Below are 23,634 nucleotides of genomic sequence, written 5' to 3'. Positions count from 1 at the left end.
TCTAGGGAATGTGGGGTAACCTATGAAAACGTCAATTCAGGGTTCCTTGTCTACCAAATCCATCATTCTTCCTGCAACTGTCTGAGGGCAAAAAAGAGTATTCGCAAACTTGGTGACATATCTGACTCCGAGTCGAGCTTCTGACCTTATATCCAATGCCATCACTCAGACCAACTTGAACCAACACCACATGACCATGCCATGACTCAGCTTATCAGCTGCTGAAACCATCATTCATGTCTTTGTTATCTCCAGACTGAACTATTCCAACACAGCCCTGGCCAGCCTCCCATATTCTACCCTCCATAAACATCCAAAATTTCTGCTACCTATGTTCTGAATCGCCCATCATTCCTGTGCTCACTGAGACACACTTGTTACCAGTCAAGCAATACCGTGACCTTAAAATTTGTATCCTTGATTTTGCATTGCTTCCATTGTGTTGCTGTCCTGCCCCTTCTGTCCCTGCAATCCCCTCCATAAGCCCATAAGACTATAAGACATATGAGCAGACTTAGGCCACTCGGCCCACCGTGTCTGCTCCGCCATTCAATCATGGCTGATATTTTTCTCATCCCCTTTCTCCTGCCTTCTCCCCATAACCACTGTTCCCATTATTAATCAAGAACCTATCTATCTGTCTTAAAGATTGTGGTGAATGTATAACATATAAATCCTGTGGGCTCCATCTGTGAGCCGTTGCGCGGCTCTGCCCACAGGGGGAAATGAGGAGCATGTACAGGGTTCCGCCCTTGGCTCCGCCCCCAGCTGGAAGTATAAAGGGCGCAATTCTCCCATATGGGCGGGTTTGACGCCAGCCCCCCCCTTCCCAACCGGGAACCGATTCTGGTCCCCGGTCGGGGCTAGCATGCCGACGCCGTAAACTCCGGCATCGCGGGCTTAACGAATTTCGTTAAGCCCGCTTGCCAGAGTTAGCGCCGGCTGACGCGTCATATGACGTCAGCCGCGCATGCGCGGATTGGAAGACTCCAACCCGCGCATACGCGGATGACGTCATCGCGCATTTGCGCGAAACCCGCGCATGCGCGGGCCGGGATGCCCCTCAGCCGCCCCGCGAAGTGATACAGCGGGGCAGCGGAGGGACAAAGAGTGCGCGGGCATCGGGCCCGCTGCCCGCGATCGGTGGGCACCAATCACGGGCCCATGGCACCCTTGGCACGGCCGTGGTACTGCCGTGCCAATCGGTGCCATGGTTTTAAAGATCGAGAGTTTACGGCCGTTTTTACGAACGGCCAGACCAGGTGTGTTTGCCATTCGTAAAAACAGCCGTAAAGGGCTGGGAACTCGGCCCATCGAGCAGCTGAGAATCGCTGCCGGCCGTAAAAAAACGGCGGCAGCGATTCGTATCGGGAGTCGGGCATGGGGGGGGGGAATAGCGGGAGGGCGTCGGAACAGCGTGGCCGTAAAATTTTACGAGCCACGCTATTCTCCGCACCGTCGGGAGTGCGGAGAATTGCGCCCAAAGTGCTGCGGTCTTGCGAGCCTGCCTTCAGTTCAGCTAGTCGCAGGCAGGCTCAGTTGTAAGTCGATTAAAGCCACAGTTTACTTCAACTCGTGTCTCTGAGTGAATTGATAGTCGCATCAAAGACACTCAGTGATTTGGCCTCCACGGCCTTCTGTGGCAAAGTGTTCCACAGATTCAATACCCTCTGGCTGAAGAAATTCCTTCTCACCTCTATTCATTCCTCCACTCTCACAACTCTTCACACTCGCCAAATTCCAGCCGCTTGAGCTCCCAGATTTTAATACCCCCCCCCCCCCCCCCGATTGGTTGATGTGCCTTTAGCTGCCTGGGCTTTAAGCTCTTGAGATCCCTCCTTGGACATGCTGCCTCTCCATCTCTCTTTGTTTCCTTAATATCTATCTCTTCGGCCAAGAAATCTGGCCATTTGCCCTAATGGTGCCTGTGTGGCTCAGTGGCAAATGTTGTCACATAACAGTCCCTTGAAGTGCCCTTTGGATCCTTTGTTATATTAAAGTTGTTGTAAATGGAACAAAGAGAATTGGAAACAGCCATGTGTTAACAGAGAAACAATGATCTCCTGTGCTGGTAAGAATGAGAGTTATCAGTAAAAATAGAGAAATATTGGTGTTTGATCAATTGCAACAAAATTATCTGTGCTTATTATTGCCCATAAGCACGAGGACTGCTCGCGGTTTCAAAAAAGAATGGGATTCGAACAATCTTTCTTGAATTTTGTTTTGCAATGTTATTACAGCAGTTAGATCAGCAGCAGGGATTATCAAGCAGCCTAAAAGTAGAAACAAACCTCAGCTAAGCTTATCAAATCCCAAATCTAGTCTGACCCAGTAAAGGCACTATTCTGGTGGCAGCAATATGAAAACTCGGCTTATTGCCAATGTGCGTGGGGCAACTTGAAGCCCCAACACCACACCTTTCTTTTATAGCAGGGTAAAACCTCAGGTTAACCTTATACCTGTGACAACACCAATCACTGACTGGTGAAGCCTTATTGACTCTAGTTCAGAACGATCAAAATAAAACAGGGTTCTTCCTCAAAAGCTTTCAATGTCATCAGATTGGAACGTACTTATTAATTTACTTTATTACAAAGTAAGGCAGCTTGGTCTGCCTACCTACTAGATTGATCAAAAGGCAGAATGCGAAATTACAAATTAATGTTTTAGTTTTTAAAAATCTATACCAGGCTTTCATAACAAGTTATCCCGAGTTCAGTCAGCCATCCTGGTCTGTACAATTCCACTGTCATGTAACAAAGCCTATGGCCTGCTCCTCGTCTACTGTTAGTGGGTCCCCCTGCTGGAGTTAAAACACTTTTCTTTTAGGCTCTCTTTGAGATTATCACGAGGAATGCTGTAATAATTCCAGGAGGCGGGAATGAAAGGCCAAATGGTTTATTTTAAACTGAAGATAAAGCCAATACCATGGCTCACAAATCAAATGTCCCAGCCCAGGACTATAGGGAACAGCCGGTCCAGGACTGGGGGCTACAGTTAAAGTTCCCGCTAATGAGCCCCAGCAGGGTGGGCCTCTGCCTGTTCGCCACAGGAACTCGTATTCCACGAAGCTCAAAGGGAGCTCAATCAGTAATTCATTCCCCTGTGGTTCTCGTGAGGGTTATCACAACCCTCCCCCTCAAGTCCGAATCACCCCCCTCACACCCGCGGCAATAAGGCCTCTTTCGTCGCATGGCACAAGGCCTCGAGTCGGCAACAGGTGGAGCCGGATCGGGTGTGAAGCAGACTGGGGATCAGTGCTTCCTTGTTGAGTGTCGGAGGGCTACAGACAGAGACTCGTCTTCGGTGCTGACCTCCGGCGGAGGATCAATCACCTCAGTCTTCATTTTGGACTCTGAATCTTCATTGTCGGGGGGTACGACTCTCAGGTACCCCCATAGTCTGCGTTCCCTCTTGCCGGAGGTAGTCGCAATAGGCATCAATGAAATTGTCTCTGCTGAAGTGGGTTCCCTGCTCCTCTGGTAGTCCAGGTGTTTTTTCACAGCCTTCCCTTGGACTTTGTACGAAACCGGACCAGTCTTTTCCAGCATGGCTCCTGGGATCCATTGGGAGCCATCGCCAACGTTCCGCACATAGATGGCATCTCCTGCTGTGAAGGTCCTTCCAGGTCTTCTGGTATTGTAGTTCCTTTTTTTGGGTCTCCTGCTTTGACTCTGTCTCTTCCGCTGGTGTGACTCCCATCGTTGAGTTAGGCATGGTTCTATAATCAAGGAGGAACCGGGCCAATTTTGTAGTTTTGAATGTTTGAACTGCTCGTTTGGCCAGGCTATTAGATGATGGATGATACAGCACTGTTTGGATATGTTTAATGCCGTTTAACGTCAGTGATGCCTCAGATTCTGCACTGGTAATGGGGTTCCATTATCGGATACAAGGACCTTGGTTATGCCGTGGATATAGAAACTTTGCTGGAGTTTTTCTATTGTTGCATGAGAAGTCAGGGAGGACATACGATGTACTTCTAATCATTTTCGAGTTGGCGTCGACCATAATAAGGAACATTGATCCCAAGAACGGGCCAGTAAAGTCCACGATCACCTGTACCACCCATGGCCGTCCTGGCCATTCCCATGGTGCAAAGAGACAGAAGGTTCTTGCGCCGACCTGGACGGGGGGGGGGGGGGCATTTAGAAGGTCTTCATGTCATCCGTGGGGTGTCCTCAGTTTCCACCACTGACATGATATGGCACAATTGTGACAGTGTGGGGTCCTTCTGGGTCCATGCTTGAATCTGCTTTGTGGATACTGGCAAGGTATTCACAAAGTTCAAGGTCATGGGGACTTATTCTAATGCCAGTAGAGGGGCCAAGTATGTGGGCAGCAGGAGGTGATTCAAGGCATCCACAAAGGTCTTGGGCAGTGCTCGAGAGAGAGTATTCATAGGCCACTGGCAATAATGCCCAACGTTGGATCCAAGCCGAGGTGATGGGAGAAATGCTTTGTCCTGTTTGAAAAGGTCCACAGGGGTCTGATACAATGGTGAAATTCCATCGTAGATATATAGGTGGAATAACAACCAAACCTTCTTTTTCGATCTGAGAGTAGCGTCTTTCTGCGTCCTCCAAGGTTCTGGATTCATATGCTGTAGGTCTCTCTGTGCCATTGTCCCTTTGATGGGAAAGGACTGCCCGTCTGCCCCTATTCCATATGGAGAGGTATCGCAGGTTAATACCAGTTCTCTCTTGGGGTTGGAATGATAGTAACTGCTGCGTCACGTTCACAAAGGCTTCATCCTGCAGCCCCTGCCACGACCACTTCTGCATTTTTAAAACAGTATGTCCAGGAGTGACAATGAAGTGGCCATGCTTGGGGTAAGCTTCCCACAATAGTTTATAAAGCCTCGGAAGGATCTTTGATGTTTGATGGCCTTAACATGTCCTGCACGGAGTGTAGGCCTTTTGTATCGACTCGATACCCCGGGGTGTACCTCGGCACACTTTGCCTGCAACACATATTTTCCTCATTTGAGATGGACACATGCATCAGAAAATCATCTCCAGGTTTGTCATGTACTTTTTCCATGGCTCCAGTGATTAGTAAGTCATCTAAGTTTACTGCCACCTCAGGTAGCCCTTGGAGAATATTCTCCATCACGCATTGAAAAATGGAGAATGCTGACGAGACTCCAAAGGGCAGGTATGTATATTTTTCTAAACCCTCGTGGGTATTAATCGTCACGTACTTCCTGGATGACTTGTCTAGTACTAGCTGGAGATAGGCATGTCTCAGAACTAGTTTGGTGAAGTTTTGACCACGTGCCAGTTTGGAATGACATGGGATACCAATCTAAATGCCAGGCTTTATTAACCATTAGTTTACAGTCCCTGCAAATGCGGACCAACTTATCGGGCTTGAGGATGGGGACTACTGGTGCAGCCCACTTTGCAAAATGTACAGGTGGTATTGTCCCTAGGCTCTGTAACTGCTCAAGTACGGTCTCTACTTTGGTAAGTAAAGCGTATGGAACTGATTGAGCCCCAAAATATTTGGAGAGGGCGTTGGGATCTACATAAATGTTTGCCCGTGCTCCATTTTACCAAGGCCTTCTTAGAATACCTTGGGGTTTTTGCCAATGACCTCATATAGTCCACCAGTCTAGATGGATCCTTTGGAGCCCATCTCTGCCCAAGTGGCTGGGTCCTTCCTCATGCAATGATGATGAGGAGTCAGGCCTGTACACGTGGATAACGTGGCGTCTTGGTGTCTCGCAGGCCTAGGGGAAAGATGCTCATCCAGAGACGCCGGAAAGTCTGTTCACCATCGATGGAGACGGCAGCTCCCACATCCACCATAATTTCTGGGAGATGGCGTGTTGTCTTTATTGGGGCGACCATAGGGGTGATGATGCAGTTTAGCTGCATTGTTTCATCCCCTACCAGCTGATAGACTTGAAAGGCCTGGACCTGAGGTAGCTTTGGTTTCCATTCTGGGCAGCATGCGTACTGCTGATGCTTGCCTGGGCCGTGTCCTTTGGCCACACTTACACCAGCCTCATGGCTGACGTTGTAGTCCTCTAGGTACTTCTAAGGTTATCCGGCTGTCTTTTGAGATGCCAAAATGCCCTGGATAAGAGTTGAGTAGTTGAGAAGTGGTGAGGCAAGTGGGAGCATTCACTGGGTATGCTGGCTTTTCTGTATGAGGGCCCCAGCCTGAAAATACTACTGTCCATTATCCCGTGGAGTTCTTGGTCCCCTGTCTCAGTATTCTCCAAGGATAGTGCTAATTCTATAGCCATTCTGTGGTCTCGCGTGGGTTCTGCCAACAATGTATGTTGTATCACAGCATTATTGATCCCACACACTAGACGGTCATGTAGCATCTCGGTAAGGGATGGGACAAACTCACAGTACTCGGCCAGCTTCCTTAATCTAGCCAGGAATTCTGTCACGGGTTCCCCAGGAGTCTTCCCAGTCATAGTGAATTGGTAATGGATTATGGACGGCTGTGGGCCGTAACGGTTCTTTACTAGATCCAAAAGCTTATGGATCATTTTAATGTGGGGGCTGCAGAATAGGTTTTTGAAAATAAATTTAGAGTACCCAATTCATTTTTCCAATCAAGGGGCAATTTTAGCATGGACAATCCACCTACCCTGCAGATCTTTGGGTTGTGGGGGCGAAACCCACGCAAACATGGGGCGAATCTGCAAACTCCACACTGACAGTGACCCAGAGCTGGGATCGAACCTGTGACCGCGTCGTCATGAGGCAGCAGTGCTAACCACTGCATCACCGTGCTGCCCACAGGATAAGTTAATAACGCTGAACGTCAGAGCCCAGAGCCCCAAGTGCTGTCAAAAATATTACTTTATGTCTGTCATCCTCTTCTATGCTTATGGCTCATGTGTTCGGCATTCTGGGGTCAGTCCTCCACGTCTGCATCATAAGGCTCAAGGTTCCCAAACAGGGGTTGTTTTTTTTTGCTTTGTTTCGTATTGGAGCTGTCACCGGGAAGGGTTTCTAAAAGGCTGCTTAGAACCCCGTGCATGATCCTCGTCGCCAATGTAATAATTCCAGGATGCACGGAGTGAAAGGCCAAACTGGTTTACTTTAAATTGAAAATAAAACCCCTAACATGGCACACAAAACAAACGTTCCAGCCCAGGACTATGGGGAACTGCCGGGCCGGGTCTTGGAGTTAACCCACTAACGAGCCCCAGCTGGGCTGCCCTCCACCCGCTCATCACCGGAACCCGTATTCTACAAAGCTCACCGGGAGACAAGTCAGTGATGCCCCGTGGTCCTCATGAGGGTTATCATGGCTGCCATTGATTTCTTTTGGGGGGGGGGGGGGGGGGGGGGGGGTTGTTTTTGGTTTTCCTGGTATCCTCATTAATTCTCACTAACTCCTTTATTAGCTGACGCCATCACATTACTTTCTGTATTTGCTTTGACATTTTTTTAGTGTTTCCTGCTTTAGATAGATAAGGTAGCAAAAATTCCAATATATTATTAAATCTTTTAACTTGGATTCTGTGAGCCAGATCCTGGTAATCAGTTTCCTGTGAAGTCATAAATAAATAAGATGCATTTAATTTATTCTATATGAATCTCACACAATCCATTTCTAAAATGAAAATTCTTAACTATTTGGCACGAGGTGAGTTATTGGGAGTGGGACCTCTTTTTAAAAATTAATTGTCAGTAATTAGCGCACTCCAACATTCCTGACTTTTCTTCTGCCAAGTTCCCCCTCAATACATTTGTTCAAAATGTGTCCTGAAGAATATGTTAGGATACTGACTTCTAAGAGTCCAACTGTGCAATAAAGGGGAGATACATAATTTCATTCTGCAGTATCAAGCTAATCTCCAGATAGCAAAAATGGCTTAATTCACATATACTTCACGTTTTACCGATTTTTCCAAGTATGATCATCTGCACTTTAACGTGAAATAGAGTGGATGGACCAACAGAATGTCGTGTTTAATATTTCTAAAATAAAAGACAAGTGTTTCATTCTCAAAAGGAGCTGATCGGGGAGAATCAATCTTTCATGAAATCAAAATGGACAAGAGTTAAACATTTTAAAATTAAACATATCTTCAAGCGATCAGAAAATTATCGGCCCTCTTTACAGAAGCTTTACACTTCATATTTCCAAGCGGTTTGTGCGGGATTAGCTAAACTTAAATTATGTTGACTGGATGGCGGCAGCTCTAGGGAGCCGGGCCCCCATTAACCAGTGCTGCCTCTTTCCTTTTTAGCTACAATATTGTTCAAAGGAGCCATCAAGACATTCTTGTTGCATGCGGCTCCCCTGAGTCTGCTCCTGGCTTCGTTCCTAGGCCGCAGGCTGCCTTCTCCGCTTTTCTCTTTTGCTTTTGGCAGCTTCTCCTCGGCCTCCTCCACTGCAATTGGTCATGGGGCAGCTGAAAGTTTCCTGCATGGCAGCAATGGGACCAGCCAGAATAACTGCTTAGGCTCCTCCAATCATAGATTCCCAGCCTCCTGTTCTTGCTGTTCCTTCAATCATATATTCTGGCAGGGTGAACAAGTCTCACAGAGTAAATAAGGGACAATTTGCAGGGTGTGAGTGGGGTAGGGGAAGAGGTTGCTGACAGAGCTGTGGGGGTGGGTACTGCCATTGGGACACAGGACAGTGAGCTCAATTATGGTGCAGTCCCCCCCCCCCGCCGTGTGTTTTCCGACGGTGGAGGCAGTACAGCCTTGGCCACTGGTGGCCACTTGACCTGTCCTGCCGTCAAGGAAAACGCTGAGGGTGTCATCTTTGGCGGACTAGAAGAACCCACCAGAGGGAAGGGCCAAAAAATCCCGCCCTAACTACCTCTTCCATGCGCGCTGCTCCTCCAAACCGCATTTTGTCCCCTATTCTGGATAGCACAATGGCTTCACAGCTCCAGGGTCCCAGGTTCTATTCCGGCTTGGTCACTGTCTGTGCGGAGTCTGCACGTCCTCCCCGTGTGTGCGTGGGTTTCCTCCGGGTGCTCCGGTTTCCTCCCACAGTCCAAAGATGTGCAGGTTAGGTGGATTGCCCATGATAAATTGCCCTTAGTGTCCAAAATTGCCCTTAGTGTTGGGTGGGGTTACTGGGTTATGGGGATAGGGTGGAGGTGTTGACCTTGGGTAGGGTGCCCTTTCCAAGAGCCGGTGCAGACTCAATGGGCCGAAGGGCCTCCTTCTGCACTGTAAATTCTATGATCTATTCTCAACGAGACACCTACACCTGCAATTGTTCAGCCCCATTTAGATGTGGAGGAGCCTTCGTGTGAAGTATTTTTTCTGGGGGTGATCGATCTTGAATTCTTCGCCCCTGCCTTTGATGTTCCGTCGGCTACTGTGAGGTTTGAAGGGCAAATCCTCCCGCCGCCCTGTGTGTTTTTCACAAAGTCCTCCAGCCACTCACTCAGGTACAAGTCCCATCAGGGAGATGTTGCTCCCTCCCACTCAGCTCGGATCAGGTAATCGGAGCGCGTATGAAACCAGTGATCATCCTCAGACAGTGAGGACGCGATTCAGCAACCGCGTTCCGCCCGGCACGGATTGGGGGAGTGAAAATTGAGAGATGGAGAAATAAAGACTCGCACTGGGCGCAAACCATTTTGCGATTCACATGGCCCGCTCTCGATGGCGAGTTCTGGAACCCACCCAAACATGATGAGACTATCATTAACCCTCAATTCCATCTCATTTATGAGATTGAATTCGAAAGCTGCCATCCCTTGGGAATGGGCGTGGTGGTGCTTGAGCAATGCTACAGAGGTGGGTCAAGGCACTTTAAGTGATGGCACAAATTTGAGTAAATTTAAATTCAGCCTAGATTTCGCTTCTCAAGCCCTGGAGTGGGATTTGACCCTGGAACTTTGTGGCTCAGGTCCATGGGAGCTCTAAATTGAGCTAGGGCTGACACGGATAGGAAAGCGAAATATGGAGTCACATCTGCAGCCGCAGAAATGCATGTCTGTCTCCTCAGCAATGAATTTCCTATCACTATTGTTTTCACGACCTTCCTCCATTCCCTCCTGTGCAGCTGAGCTGCTGACGGTACTGCACATTTGGCAAAGGCTGTATTTCCCAGAGGAATATCCCCTCCTCGCCATCACCCTTACAGGCATTCAAACTGAATACCGTTTGGAGTGAGATGCACTCAGGGGTTCCTTGCACTCAGAAGCTGTGGCAATAACAACTTCCTGAAATGCACTATCCGCAAAGCTCGCAGTACAGACGTACCACAACGATACCAGCTGCTGCACGAGCTCTGAAACCCGAATCTCCAGCTTCTCCAGCTGTTGACATCATGTCACATGGTTGTCCAGAACACGAGAGGTTTCCTGCAGTGCCCAAATGGTATAATGCATCCAAAGAACTGAAGTGTACTGCCACGTCTTTATTTATTCGGCAACTAAACTTAACAGGAATAAACTACAAACCCATTAGGAAAGACAGATTTAAAAAAAAAACTCAGCCATGACTCACCATTTAGCATTTTCCCTTGTGCTCATGTCTTCTTTTTTAACCTCACTCCCTGCCGCTTAGATGGATTGGCCATGTTAAATTTCCCCTTAGTGTCCAAAAGGCGAGACGGGGTTTACAAGGATAGGGTGGGGGTGTGAGCCATGGTGGGGTGCTTTTTGTGGAGAGTAGTGCAAACCCAATGGGCCAAAAGGCCTCCTTCTGCACTGCAGGAATTCTATTATTCATGCTCCCTCCAGCTTCCGTTCATTCTGCTACTCCTTCAGATTCCTCCACCTTTTCCCTGGGCTTAATGGTGGATGCAGCTTTGCTACATCTCCTCCATGGCAAATCCTTAGTTAAGGAGGCCAATACGCTGTGTGGTCCAACCAAAGCCCTAATATTATTGTAGCAAGACTTCCTTCCTCTTATACTCCAGCTCCCTTTCAAAGAAGACTAGTGTGTGGTGATAACCACTGTAGATATGTGTACTTGCAGTAGGGGGATGTATGGCTGTACCTGTAATACTGGTTCCTCCGGTAAGCCCCTGCCGGCTAGCTCCGCCCACAGGGAGCTTGTGTATAAATATGCGTGTGAGTCACTCAGACTCTAGTCTTCAGTTGCAGCCGGAGGAGTAGCATCACACAGCAATAATGCCTCGATTGAACTTGTCTCTCGTCTTTGACTATAATTGTTAGCGCCACAATTTGTTGCTGTGTGATTTTCCGTACACCATGGACATCAGAATCAAGCCTGACCGTCTGCAGCTGGATCCGCAGTTGCCTCACGCCAGGAAAGACTTTGTTCAGTGGCTTGCAGTTTTCAAGGCCTACATCTCTTCAGCGGACCCTCCCCCGACGGAGGCTCAGAAAAAGCAACTCTTGTACTCGAGACTTAGCTCCAGTGTCTTTCCGCTAATTCGAGATGCGCCTGACTACACCAGAGCTATGGAACTGCTCAAGGAGAACTATGCACAGTCAACGAACACCCTGTTTGCGAGGCATCAACTCTCTACTCGCGTCCAGCAGCCGGGTGAGTCGATTGAGGACTTCTGGAGGGCCCTTATACCTCTGGTACGAGACTGCGATTGATGGGCCCTCACAGCCACGGAACACTCTGACTTACTCATGCGCGATGCCTTTGTCACAGGCATCGGACCCCATCCGGCAACGACTGCTGGAAGGGGCCGCCCTCGACCTCGCGGCCACAAAGACTCTGGCGCTTTCCACGACCGCCGCCTCCCGTAGTGCGCAAACTTACTCTGCTTGCCGCTCGGCCCACCCGTCCTCCCCTCGTGCACCCCGCAAATGGCCCCCCAGGCTCACCCGTCCTACCCCTCGTGGACCCCACAACCGGCCCCCCCAGCAGCCGCCCCCGCGCACTATGCCTGCACTGCTCGCCGCACCGCACTCCCTGGGGGTCCCCACTGTTATTTCTGCGGTCAGCAGAAGCACCCCCGCCAACGCTGCCCGGCCCGCACCGCGACCTGCAAAGCTTGTGGCAAGAAAGGCCACTTTGCAACAGTGTGTCAGTCCCGGTATGGTTGCCGCTATCGCACCCCCGTTCCCCTAACCTCAGCTGATCGCACAATGGGCCCTGCCGTCCGCTTCCCCCGACCCCATGTGCGATCAGTGGGTGCCGCCATCTTTTGCCGCCCCGCCACGTGCGCTCCATGGGCACCGCCATCTTCATCCCCCACCACCATGTGTGTTCCATGGGTGCCGCCATTTTGTCCCGACCCCACAACGTGCGCTCCATGGGTGCCGCCATTTTGTCCGCCGCCATCTTCTCCCACACAGGTACTCCAGACGCCGCCATTTTGTCCTCCCGGGATGGGGCTATGGGACACGGGTCGCTACCGCTCCTCGTTGGACTCATCTGACTCGACTGCTGATCGCCCGCTACTCGTCTCCGTTACGCTCGACCAGTCGCGTCCTCGCAACCTGGCACTCTCTTCCACACGGTGCTGGTCAACGGCCTCCTGCCTCATTGACTCCGGGAGCACCGAGAGCTTCGTCCACGGTAAGGCGCTATTCCCTTGCGGTCCATCCCGCCAACAGGCAGATCTCTCTCGCCTCCGGTTCCCACTCTGTGCCGATCCGGGGTTTCTGCCTTGTTAAACTTATGTGGAATTCGACCGTTTCCATCTGTACATTCTCCCCAACCTCTGCGCGTCACTCTTACTAGGCCTGGATTTCCAGTGCAATCTCCAGAGCCTCACCCTCAAATTCGGCGTCCCCTACCTCCCCTCACCGTTTGCGGCCTCACGACCCTCAAGGTCGAGCCTCCCTCACTCTTTGCCAATCTGACCGCAGATTGCAAGCCCATCGCCACCAGGAGCAGATGGTACAGCACCCAGGACAAGGCCTTCATCAGGTCCGAAGTCCAGTGGCTGTTTCGGGAGGGTATCATCGAGGCCAGCAACAGCCCTTGGAGAGCCCAGGTGGTAGTGGTTAAGACCGGGGAGAAGCACAGGATGGTCGTGGACTACAGCCAGACCATTAACCGGTACATGCAGCTCGACGCATACCCCCTCCCCCGCATTTCTGAAATGGTCAATCAGATTGCACAGTACCGGGTCTTCTCTACTATTGACCTGAAATCCGCCTATCACCAGCTCCCCATCCGTAAATCGGACCGTCCCTACACTGCCTTCGAGGCAGACGGTCGTCTGTACCAATTTCTTAGGGTTCCCTTCGGCGTCACGAATGGAGTCTCGGTATTTCAACGAGAAATGGACCGAATGGTTGACCGGTACGGACTGCAGGCCACCTTTCCGTACCTCGACAATGTCACCATCTGCGGCCATGACCAGCAGGACCATGACGCCAACCTTTCTAAATTCCTGCACACCGCATCTCTCCTTAATCTCACATACAACAAGAAGTGCGTGTTCCGAACAGACCGCTTAGCCATCCTCGGCTACGTAGTCGAAAACAGACTACTGGGGCCCGACCCCGACCGCATGCGCCCCCTCATGAAGCTTCCACTCCCCCACTGCCCCAAGGCTCTCAAACGCTGCCTTGAGTTCTTTTCTTATTACGCCCAGTTGGTCCCACAATATGCGGACAAGGCCTGCCCACTTATCCAGTCCACACGTTTTCCCCTCTCGGCCGAGGCACAACAGGCCTTCGGCCGCATTTAATCTGACATAGCCAAGGCCGGGATGCATGCAGTAGACAAGACACTGCCTTTCCAAGTAGAAAGCGACGCTTCAGATGTCGCACTTGCTGCCACGCTGAATCAGGCAGGCAGACCCGTGGCATTCTTTTCACGCACCCTCCACGCCTCCGAAATTTGACATTCCTCTGTTGAAAAGGAGGCCCAGGCAATCGTTGAAGCGGTGCGTCACTGGAGGCATTACCTGGCCGGCAGGAGATTCACTCTCCTCACTGACCAACGGTCGGTAGCCTTCATGTTCAACAACACGCAGCGGGGCAAGATCAAGAATGGCAAAATCTTGCGGTGGAGAATCGAGCTCTCCACCTTTAACTACGAGATCTTGTATCGCCCCGGCAAGCTCAACGAGCCCCCAGACGCCCTCTCCCGAGGTACATGTGCCAGCGCACAAGTGAACCAGCTCCGTGCCTTGCATGAGAGCCTTTGCCATCCGGGGGTCACTCGCTTGTACCATCTAATCAAAGCCCGCAATCTGCCCTACTCCGTCGAGGAAGTACGGACAGTCACCAGAGACTGCCAGGTCTGTGCCGAGTGCAAGCCGCACTTCTACCGGCCAGATCGCGCGCGCCTGGTGAAAGCGCCCCGTCCCTTTGAACGCCTCAGCGTGGATTTCAAAGGGCCCCTCCTCTCCACCGACCGCAACACCTACATCCTTAGTGCGGTCGATGAATTTTCTAGGTTCCCCTTCGCCATCCCATGCCCGGATATGACGTCTGCCACCGTCATCAAGGCCCTGGATTCCGTTTTCGCCCTGTTCGGTTTCCCCGACTACATCCACAGTGACAGGGGATACTCATTCATGAGTGATGAGCTGCGTCATTTCCTGCTCAGCAGGGGTATCGCCTCCAGCAGGACGGCCAGCTACAACCCCCAGGGAAACGGGCAGGTAGCGAGGGAGAACGGGACGGTATGGAGGGCCGTCCAGCTGGCCCTATGGTCCAGGAACCTCCCAGCCGCTCGCTGGCAGCAGATCCTCCCTGACGCGCTCCATTTCATTCGGTCACTACTGTGCACCGCAACTAACAGTACACCCCATGAACGTGTTTTTGCCTACCCTAGGAAGTCTACATCCGGGGTGTCGCTCCCGACGTTGCTCACGACTCTGGGCCCAGTCCTTCTCCGTAGGCATGTCCGGCACCACAAGGCGGAACTTCTGGTTGACAAAGTACCCCTTCTCCACGCCAACCCTCAGTATGCCTACGTGGAGTTCCCCGATGGCCGCCACGACACAGTCTCGCTCCGGGACCTGGCTCCCTCAAGTGCCGATCCCATGCCCACACTCCTTTTCCCCCCGCGCCACCCTCTTTTTACCCGGCGCCCCCCTATTCGTCCCCACCATGTCCATCCCTCGTCCCCCTGCCCACACTGGAGGACACAGAAGATTTTGGCTCGCTCTCGGAGTCATCCCGCCAGCAGCCAGCACCAACACCGCCAGCACCTGCACCGACGTCACCACCACAGCTACGCCGATCACAGCGGAACATTCGACCGCCGGTTCGGCTCAACCTGTAACTTGCTGACTGGATGGACTCTTGGTTTTCTTTGTTTGGACCGTGTTGTAAATATATCTTCCTTTGTATCATAGTTATACGTCACCCCGCCGGACTCATTTTTTACAGGGGGTGAATGTGGTGATATAACCACTGTAGATATGCATACTTGCAGTAGGGGGATGTATGGCTGTACCTGTAATACAGGTTCCTCCGGTAAGCCCCTGCCGGCTAGCTCCGCCCACAGGGAGCTTGTGTATAAATATGCGTCTGAGTCACTCAGACTCTAGTCTTCAGTTGCAGCCGGAGGAATAGCATCACACAGCAATAAAGCCTCGATTGAACTTGTCTCTCGTCTTTGACTATAATTGTTAGCGCCACATAGCGTAACAATTTGCCTTCCTGATTGGTTTCTGAATCTGCTGGTTAACTTGCTGTGATATCAGTTGGCAAACCCCAAATCCATTTTAACTCCCGACATTTATTAATCTCTCACCTTTAAAAATATTAAGCTTTTCTATTTTTCCGACCGAAATGGATAATTATACATTTCTCCACATGGCATACCATCTGCCACCTTCCAGTCCACCCCCTGAACTAACTTATTTCCCCTTTGCAGTCTCTTTGCATCCTGCTGACAGCTTACTTCCTCACCTAGCTTTGTATCGTCAGGAAACTTGGGCACGATTCTCCCAACGGGAGACTGAGTGCCGACGCCGGAGTGAAACACTCCGGGTTTCACTCCGGCGTCGGAGGATGTTCCTTGCCCCCTATTCTCCCCCCCCCCCCCCCCCCCCGGGGGGGGGGGGCTAGGATCGGCGGCGCGTGAATCCTGAGCGCTCGGCCTTGACGCTTGCGTCAAAGCGGCGCGCCGGGAATGACACGCCCGGCGGTGCCGACCTGATGTCAGCCGCACATGCGCAGGTTGGCCGGCTCCAACCCACGCATGCGCGGTTGCCATCTTCCCCTCCGCTGCCCCGCAAGACATGGCGGCTTGATCTTGCGGGGTGACGGAGGGAAAAGATTGCGTCATTTACAGACGCCGGCCGGACGATCGGTGGGCACCGATCGTGGGCCAGACATCTGCTGAGCACGCCCATGGTGCTCGATCCTCCCTCCGTCCCCCACAGGCCCCACACTCACCTGTCGCGCGCTGTTCACGCCAGCAGCGACCAGGTGTGTTTAGCGCCGGCGTGAACCGGTCGGGTACGGCAGGCCGCTCGGCCCACCCAGGCCGGAGAATCGCCGGTCGCCGTTTTTCACGGTGACCGGCGATTCTCCGAGCGGCATGTCGAAAAATGCGACACTCCATTTTTGGGGGGGGGGGGGGGGGAGAATCGCAGGGGTGCCAGGGCGGCGTGGCGTGATTCGCCCGGCCCTCCCACCCGGCGTGGGGTGCAGAGAATCGCACCGCTTGAATATGTTCCCTCATGTAAGTGGTTGCTGCAGATTGCAAATAGCTGAGGCCCAAGCACTGAGTTTTATATTCAGGCACATGAGGCATGATAAATATATTTATCTTTAGCTTTAATAAAATATTACGTTACCATTCGCCCATTTTTACTATCTTATTATGTCTGGCACCAACTTGTTAAGTTCCAGATTCGCTTACGGGTAGAAAATTGGCTGCCACCTTGCATTCATCAATAGTGAATGCACTTTAAAAGTAATTGACCAGGTTTAAAGAGTTTGGGATGTCTTAAGCACATGAAAGGCACTATATATCAACTTTATCTCTCTCTTGGCACTACACCAATTAGATCAGAGTTGCACTCCGAAAAATAATATTTCACAGGCAACGTTTTTGCTATGGTGACGTTTATCTACCCACAGAACCTTCAGAGGACAGCATGATGACATTTGATGCAAGCTAACATGAGAGTTGTGCTTAACAATTAGATCACTAGACTGATCAGCCTGAGATTTTTTTGAAGAGTGATTAAGAATTTAAGAGTATAGAAAGATTGGATATTGTGGATTCAGAGATGTTTCCACTTGTAGGGGAGTGTCCAAAAGGGACCGTACAGATAAGACAGTCATCAAGAAATCCAATAAGGACTTCAGGAGAAAGCTCTTTACCCAGGCAGTGGCGATAATGTGGAATTTGTTATTCCAAGGAATAGTTGAGACAAACAGTATTTGTTATATTATTCATAAAGAAATAAAAGTAAAGTCAGCATAGTCCCAGAAAACCATAGACTGTTTTCCCCTTTGAGGGGGAGAGCTGACTGGCAGATCATTTCTGCCACGGCAGGGGCGGGATTTTTGCCGGCCCCGGGCGATTCTCCGAACCTGCGGGGTGTCGGACAATTTCGCCCAATGACTGGGGTTATATAAACGCTTCGTTGAGGATGTTACCAACAGTGTTGATAAAAGAAAGTTGGCGGACGTAGTATACTTCGATTTTCAGAAGGCTGTTCATAAAAACCCCCACCCAGAAGGTTCATTCGCAAAATTAAAGCACGTGGAGATGGGAGGCAATATCCTGGCATGGATGAAGGATTGGCTAATAGGCAGAAAACAGAGAGTAGGTATAAATGGGTCATTCTTGAATTGAAACCTTAGGACGGGGATTGTTGCCATAGAGATAGTGCAACAAATGTTCATCAGACCTGTTCCTGGGGTGGCAGAACAGTCCTACGAAGAGAGATTGGGCCTGTATTCTCTAAAGGGGTAGAGAGGGTAGATGCAGGTTTCCCTCGCAGGGGAGTTTCGACCCAAGTGGCACAGTTTCAAAATAAGGGAGAAGCCACTTAGGAACAGGATGAAGAGAATATTTTTTTTTACTCAGAAAGTCTTCCTCACACAAAGAATTTGTTCACCTCACAGGCCTGTGAACACTGCCAGCGGATGTCAGCAAGATTTCCAACTTTTGGGCGGTGAGCGGTGAGGGGGTGCAGGTGGCACTGTCCAGCCAGATCACAGCTGTACAGGGAAGGATCGCTGGGTAGAACTCAGGAGCAGGCACTCTTGCTGATTTTCCAATCGCTGTCACCGGAATGTCGTGGTCAAGTGGAGCATCCCTATAACCATGGTAACTGGGGTTGGGTGAGTTTTTTGCTTTTTGCAACTCAGATGCTCACTGCCCATGCCTGCAGAGCCATTGGGGAGTTGCCGTCGCCTCCTGTTATTAATTTCAAATTACCAACATTCACATGTTTTCTTTTTATTGTAGGTAACGTAAAGGACACCCAAAGGTTTTCTCTGGGAATATAAATAGTAAAAATCTATTGCCAAAAGAGGAGTGGGGATAATTAGCGACTAGAAAGGGGATATGTGCATAGAGGCAAAGGATTTCAGATACTAATTGGAAGCGTTGCATATTTACCAAGGAGGATGTTGCCAACTCAAAGTGAGATGGGATCTTCTGGCTGTTCACGCCAGCGTGATCTTCCAGACCCACCGATGGTGCACCCCCGCTGCGCGTTTCCTGGCGACGCTTAAAAGTTTTAAATTAATTTACGGGATGCGGGCATCACTGGTTAAGCCAGCATTTATTGCCCATCCCTACTTTCTCTTCAGAAGATGGTGGTGAGTTGCTTCTTGAACCGCTGCAGTCCTTGAGGTGTAGGTGCACCCACAATGCTGTTAGGGAGGGAATTCCATGATTTTGCCCCAGCAACAGTGAAGGAATGACAATATATTTCCAAATTAGGCTGTAAGTGACTTGGAGGGGAACCTCCAGGTGGTGGGGTTCCCACGTATCTGCTGCTCTTGTCCTTCCAGATGGTAGCACGCATGGGTTTGGAAGGTGCTGGCTAAGGAACCTTGGCGAGTTACTGCAGTGCATCTTGTAGGACACAGGGTGGATTCAGTGGGAAATCCCGTTGACAATGGTGGGGTAGAAGATCTCGCCACTGGGCAATGTTGGGCCGCCTTCCATCGGCAAGAATCACGCTGCACAGAGGCCAGAGAATCTCACCCATGTGATGGGCTAAACAGTGATGTGGAGGAGATATTAGTGAGACGTATTAAAGTTGATAAGCCACCGGGACCAGATGAGATGCATCCAGAGATGCTGAGGGAAGTAAGGGTGGAATTTGCAAAGGCATGTTCCATTAATTTCCATTCTTACTTAGATACAGGGCTGGTGTCAGAAGATTGGAGAATTGCAAATGTTCAAAAAAAGTAAGGATAAACCAGGGTGCACCATCGGTGGGACTGGAAGATCACGCTGGCGTGAACAGCCAGAAGATCCATCTCACTTTGAGTTGGCAACATCTTCCTTGGTAAATATGCAACGCTCCCATATAGTATCTGAAATCCTTTGCCTCTCTACACATATCCCCTTTCTAGTCGCTAATTATCCCCACTCCTCTTTTTACAATAGTAAAACTTGGCTGATCTGATTGTAACCTCAACCCCCCATTCCTGACAGCCAATTCACCCCTTTGTTAATCAAGAATCTATCTAGCGCTGCATTAAAAATATTAAAAGTCTCTGCTTCCACCGCCTTTTGAGGAAGAGAGTTCCAAAGACTCACGACCCTCTGAGAGAAAACATTGGCCGGGGTTCTTCATTCCTCACTGTTGCCATCGGGAATCCCAATCGGGCCAAGAATGGAGTGTCCTCCGAAAAATGGGCGGCAGACCAGTTGCCATTTTCCCCTCCCCTGCAGCTGGTCACAAAGTGATATCCGTCCTGCGTGGCGGGGAAATGCACATCCAGGAGTAGCATGCAATTAATGCGCTGAAAACGTGATTCACCCCCCCCCCCCCCCCCCTCCACACCATGATGCTCCAACCCCCACGGTAGGAAAACACCAGGCGGCCTTTGGTGTGGGGTTGGCCAAGCGCTGGCGTGGTGGAGCCTGATGGGGGTACAGGCGCTGATAGGTTTCCCCTCTGTTGCTGCCAGAGTGAGAGGGGGGAGTCCCCCAAGGGACTTGGGCTTGGGCTGTTGGTGAGGGATTGACCCTGGGAGGTATTTAAAATCGTGAGGGGCCGAGACAGGGCAGATGGAGGGAAACTGTTTTCTCTTCGACGGAAGGGTCCAGAATCAAAGGACACATTTAAGGTGATTGGCAAAAGAATCAACAGTGCCATGAGAAAAGCATTTTTTTTTTTACAGAGTGACTAGGATTTGGAATGCATTTCCTGAGAGTGTAGTGCTGGCAAATTCGATCATGGGCTTCGAAAATAAATTAATTAAGTACCTGAAGAGAAGGAAATTGCAGGGCTACGGGCTGGGTGGAACAAAGGGGAGTGGGACACACTGAATTGCATTTTCAGAGAGATGACAAGGACAGGATGGGCTGAATGGTGTAATTGTGTACTGTACCCATTCTAAAATTCTATCATCTGGAATTTATTATGAGAAATAAAGTCGCCACAGTCCCAGGTGACCATCGACTGCTTTCTCCTTTGAGGGGAAGAGCTCACTGGTGGTGATTTAACCTGAGGACCTCAGGCAAGGTTGTGAAGTCAGGGCCTTCATGAATAACCTCAGCCAGTGTGAGAATTGAACCCGTGCTGTTGGCCTTGCTCTGCATCACAAACCAGCCGCACAGCCAACTGAGCTAAACCAGAATCAAAGGGAAGTGGACAGCCATTGGATTTTGCTGATACTTACATCATTAGTATTCCTCAATGTACTATTGCCTTGAAGCTATTGTTCGATAAGCAACATTTCAGGTTACTATTCAACAAGGGCATCAATTCTACTTTATTCTGCAGTTACACATATCTGAAGTTAGAAATTTCCAGCACATTTATAGCTCTCAGACAGGGCTGTATTTATACTCACACATCTTCCTTTAACGCTTGAAGAGTCGCTTGAATTTCAGACTCCAGGATGTCCACGTCCAGCGATGCCAGGTAGGTGTACAGAAACTTGAAGGTTTCGAACTGGATGTGGGCAGCACCTCCCGTCGGGTCAGTCGTTAGGATTTCACAGGCATACTTCAAGGCACTGAATAGATTCTTCAAAAAGAAACATTTAAAAAAATATCTGCTGCGTATGGTTTTGCGTTTAACAGAACACGTGACTTTGTGTTGCCATAATTGGGGCATTGTTAGCAACCATCTTACAAATGCTTAGTTCAAATGCTCAGTTCAAATTTGAAAGAATTAGCTTTACAAATGGTATGATTGACTAATGGCTATGGTTCTGGCAGGGCTGCCGGGTTTACTGGCAAGGTTTGGGGCTTTGGGAAGTTGCCCCATTGGAGAAAATGCTAGAACCAACAGGAACAGGGAAAAGATTGTGACTATTTCACCTCCATGCATCAATAGTGGGCAGCACGGTAGCATTGTGGATAGCACAATCGCTTCACAGCTCCAGGGTCCCAGGTTCAATTCCAGCTTGGGTCACTGTCTGTGCGGAGTCTGCCCATCCTCCCCGTGTGTGCGTGGGTTTCCTCCGGGTGCTCCGGTTTCCTCCCACAGTCCAAAGATGTGCAAGTTAGGTGGATTGGACATGATAAATTGCCCTTAGTGTCCAAAATTGCCCTTAGTGTTGGGTGGGGTTACTGGGTTATGGGGATAGGGTGCAGGTGTTAACCTTGAGTAGGTTGCTCTTTCCAGGAGCCGGTGCAGACTCGATGGGCTGAATGGCCTCCTTCTGCACTGTAAATTCTATGATAGCATTGTTAGTCATCTCCCAAAGAATATTCACCTGGACGCATGGCACTGTTAGAAATTTGGTGCAATGTTGACGTTGTGACCCATGTGTTTTATTGCACATCATGTGCATTCCTGTCACCCCTTGGCCAAGGACTGACAATAGAGTCGTAATAATAACAGTGCAACCAGGGACTGTAGAACTAAGTGGGGAGGGAGTCACTTGGGGAGAACTGTGTAAAGTTATTAAACAATGAATTATCAGTTGATTCTACCCCATAGAAGTGGAGATGAGAGCATAAAAAAGGCAGCAATTTATTTTTGGATTGTCTAGAGAGTCTATCCTCCGTGCCCTGCTGTTCTGGAGTTCCTTGTTATATGTTGTTTTACTGATGCGGTTCCAGTGCTTGGTTCTCCCGCCCCCCATTTCTGTTATTGTATACATGTTACTGTAAGTTTGTAGCTATTTATAAAAGGGGGAAATGAATCATCATAGGGTTTAGATTTTTTTTTATAATACTGAAGCACTTGGGTTAAAAGAATGCTTTCCAGACCCCACCCCCTGTTGGTTGGCCGAGTTTTCTGACCTTCACCCCCTGCCTCCATATCCCACTCTGGTGAAAATTCGCATGGGATAATTTGTTTTTAAATTTAGTGTACCCAATTATTTTTATTTCCAATTAAGGGGCAATTTAGCGTGGGCAATCAACCTACCCTGCTCATCGTTTTGGGTTGTGGGGGTGAGACCCATGCAGACATGGGGAGAATGTGCAAACTCCACACAGACAGTGACCCAGGGCCCTCGGCGTTGTGAGGCAACAGTGCTAACCACTGCACCACCGTGCTGCCCTAAATCGCATGGGATCATGTAGCAGAGAATAACGGGCCCATTTTGCCTGTGTCCACTGTTTGGAAACGTTAGTCCCACACCACTGCTCTTTGCCCATCGTCCTGAGTTTTTAATTTCCTTCAGGCATTTATCAATTCCTATTTGAAGGTTGCTGTTAAAGCTGTTTCTTCGACTTTCAGGCACTGGGTTCCAGATCATATCATCATGGTAGCACAGTGGGTAGCACTGTTGCTTCACAGTGCCAGGGACCCGGGTTCAATTCCCAACTTGGGTCACTGTCTGTGTGGAGTTTTCACATTCTCCATGGGTCTGTGTGGGTTTCCTCCAGGTGCTCCGGTTTTCTCCTACAAGTCCCAAAAGACGTGCTGTTAGGTGAATTGGACATTCTGAATTTTCCCTCTGTGTACCCGAACATGTGCCGGAATGTGGCAACTAGGGGCTTTTCACAGTAATTTCATTGCAGGGTTCATGTAAGCCTGCTTGTGACAGTAAAGATTATTATTATTATTATTAATAATAACATAAATCTGTCTCCTCTGGTTACCAGTGGAAAAGGATTTTCCTTATTTACTCTGTCAAACGCCTTTATCATTTTAAACACTTCTATCAAATCTCGTTTTGGGTTGTGAGCTTCTCTGCTCAATGGACAATCCACATTTCTCCAATCTCTCCACGTATCTCAAGTCCCTTTCTAGTAATTCTGGCCATGCAAGTGGATCCCTTCTGCGCCCTCTCTTAAAATGTGAAGCCCAGTATTGCTGTTCCTGTTTATAATCTACAGTAAACTTCCAATGCCTCAACAACTTTGCTAGATTAGGAACACAGGAAATTTTCCCTGGCACAAATATTATGTTCGGGGCAAGCCCGAAGTCAGCACGTTCGGGAGCGGATGTCAAACCCACTCCTGTCCCAGATTGCATTGTTGATATAACTCTGGCCAACTGACAGCCATCCAGTGTGAAATATGCTCTGTGAAAGGTTAAGTGCTGCCATGGACAACCGCCTTGACTATCGGCCCACCCACCAACCATAAAGACAGATGGGCAACGTTCAAACCACAGTCAATCACTGCATAATTATTTTAAATTGCTTTCTCGATTGTCAGGGGGCGCACTTCCGAC

The 23,634-nt window shown here is 49.8% G+C and overlaps 1 protein-coding gene across 5 annotated transcripts in view; it reads right to left on the bottom strand.

Annotated features, from left to right (window-relative positions):
- ropn1l (rhophilin associated tail protein 1-like) overlaps positions 1 to 23,634 on the bottom strand; it is a 117,625-nt gene that overhangs the window by 52,066 nt on the left and 41,925 nt on the right. For all 5 annotated transcript variants that reach the window (XM_038796875.1, XM_038796871.1, XM_038796874.1 and 2 more), the window contains one exon: positions 20,849 to 21,024. In XM_038796875.1, coding sequence (XP_038652803.1) covers positions 20,849 to 21,024 — 176 coding nt within the window. The remainder of the gene's footprint in view (positions 1 to 20,848; positions 21,025 to 23,634) is intronic.

Source organism: Scyliorhinus canicula, chromosome 5, assembly GCF_902713615.1.
Source record: "Scyliorhinus canicula chromosome 5, sScyCan1.1, whole genome shotgun sequence".
NCBI lineage: Eukaryota > Metazoa > Chordata > Chondrichthyes > Carcharhiniformes > Scyliorhinidae > Scyliorhinus > Scyliorhinus canicula.
This window is presented reverse-complemented; position numbering and strand designations above follow the sequence as displayed.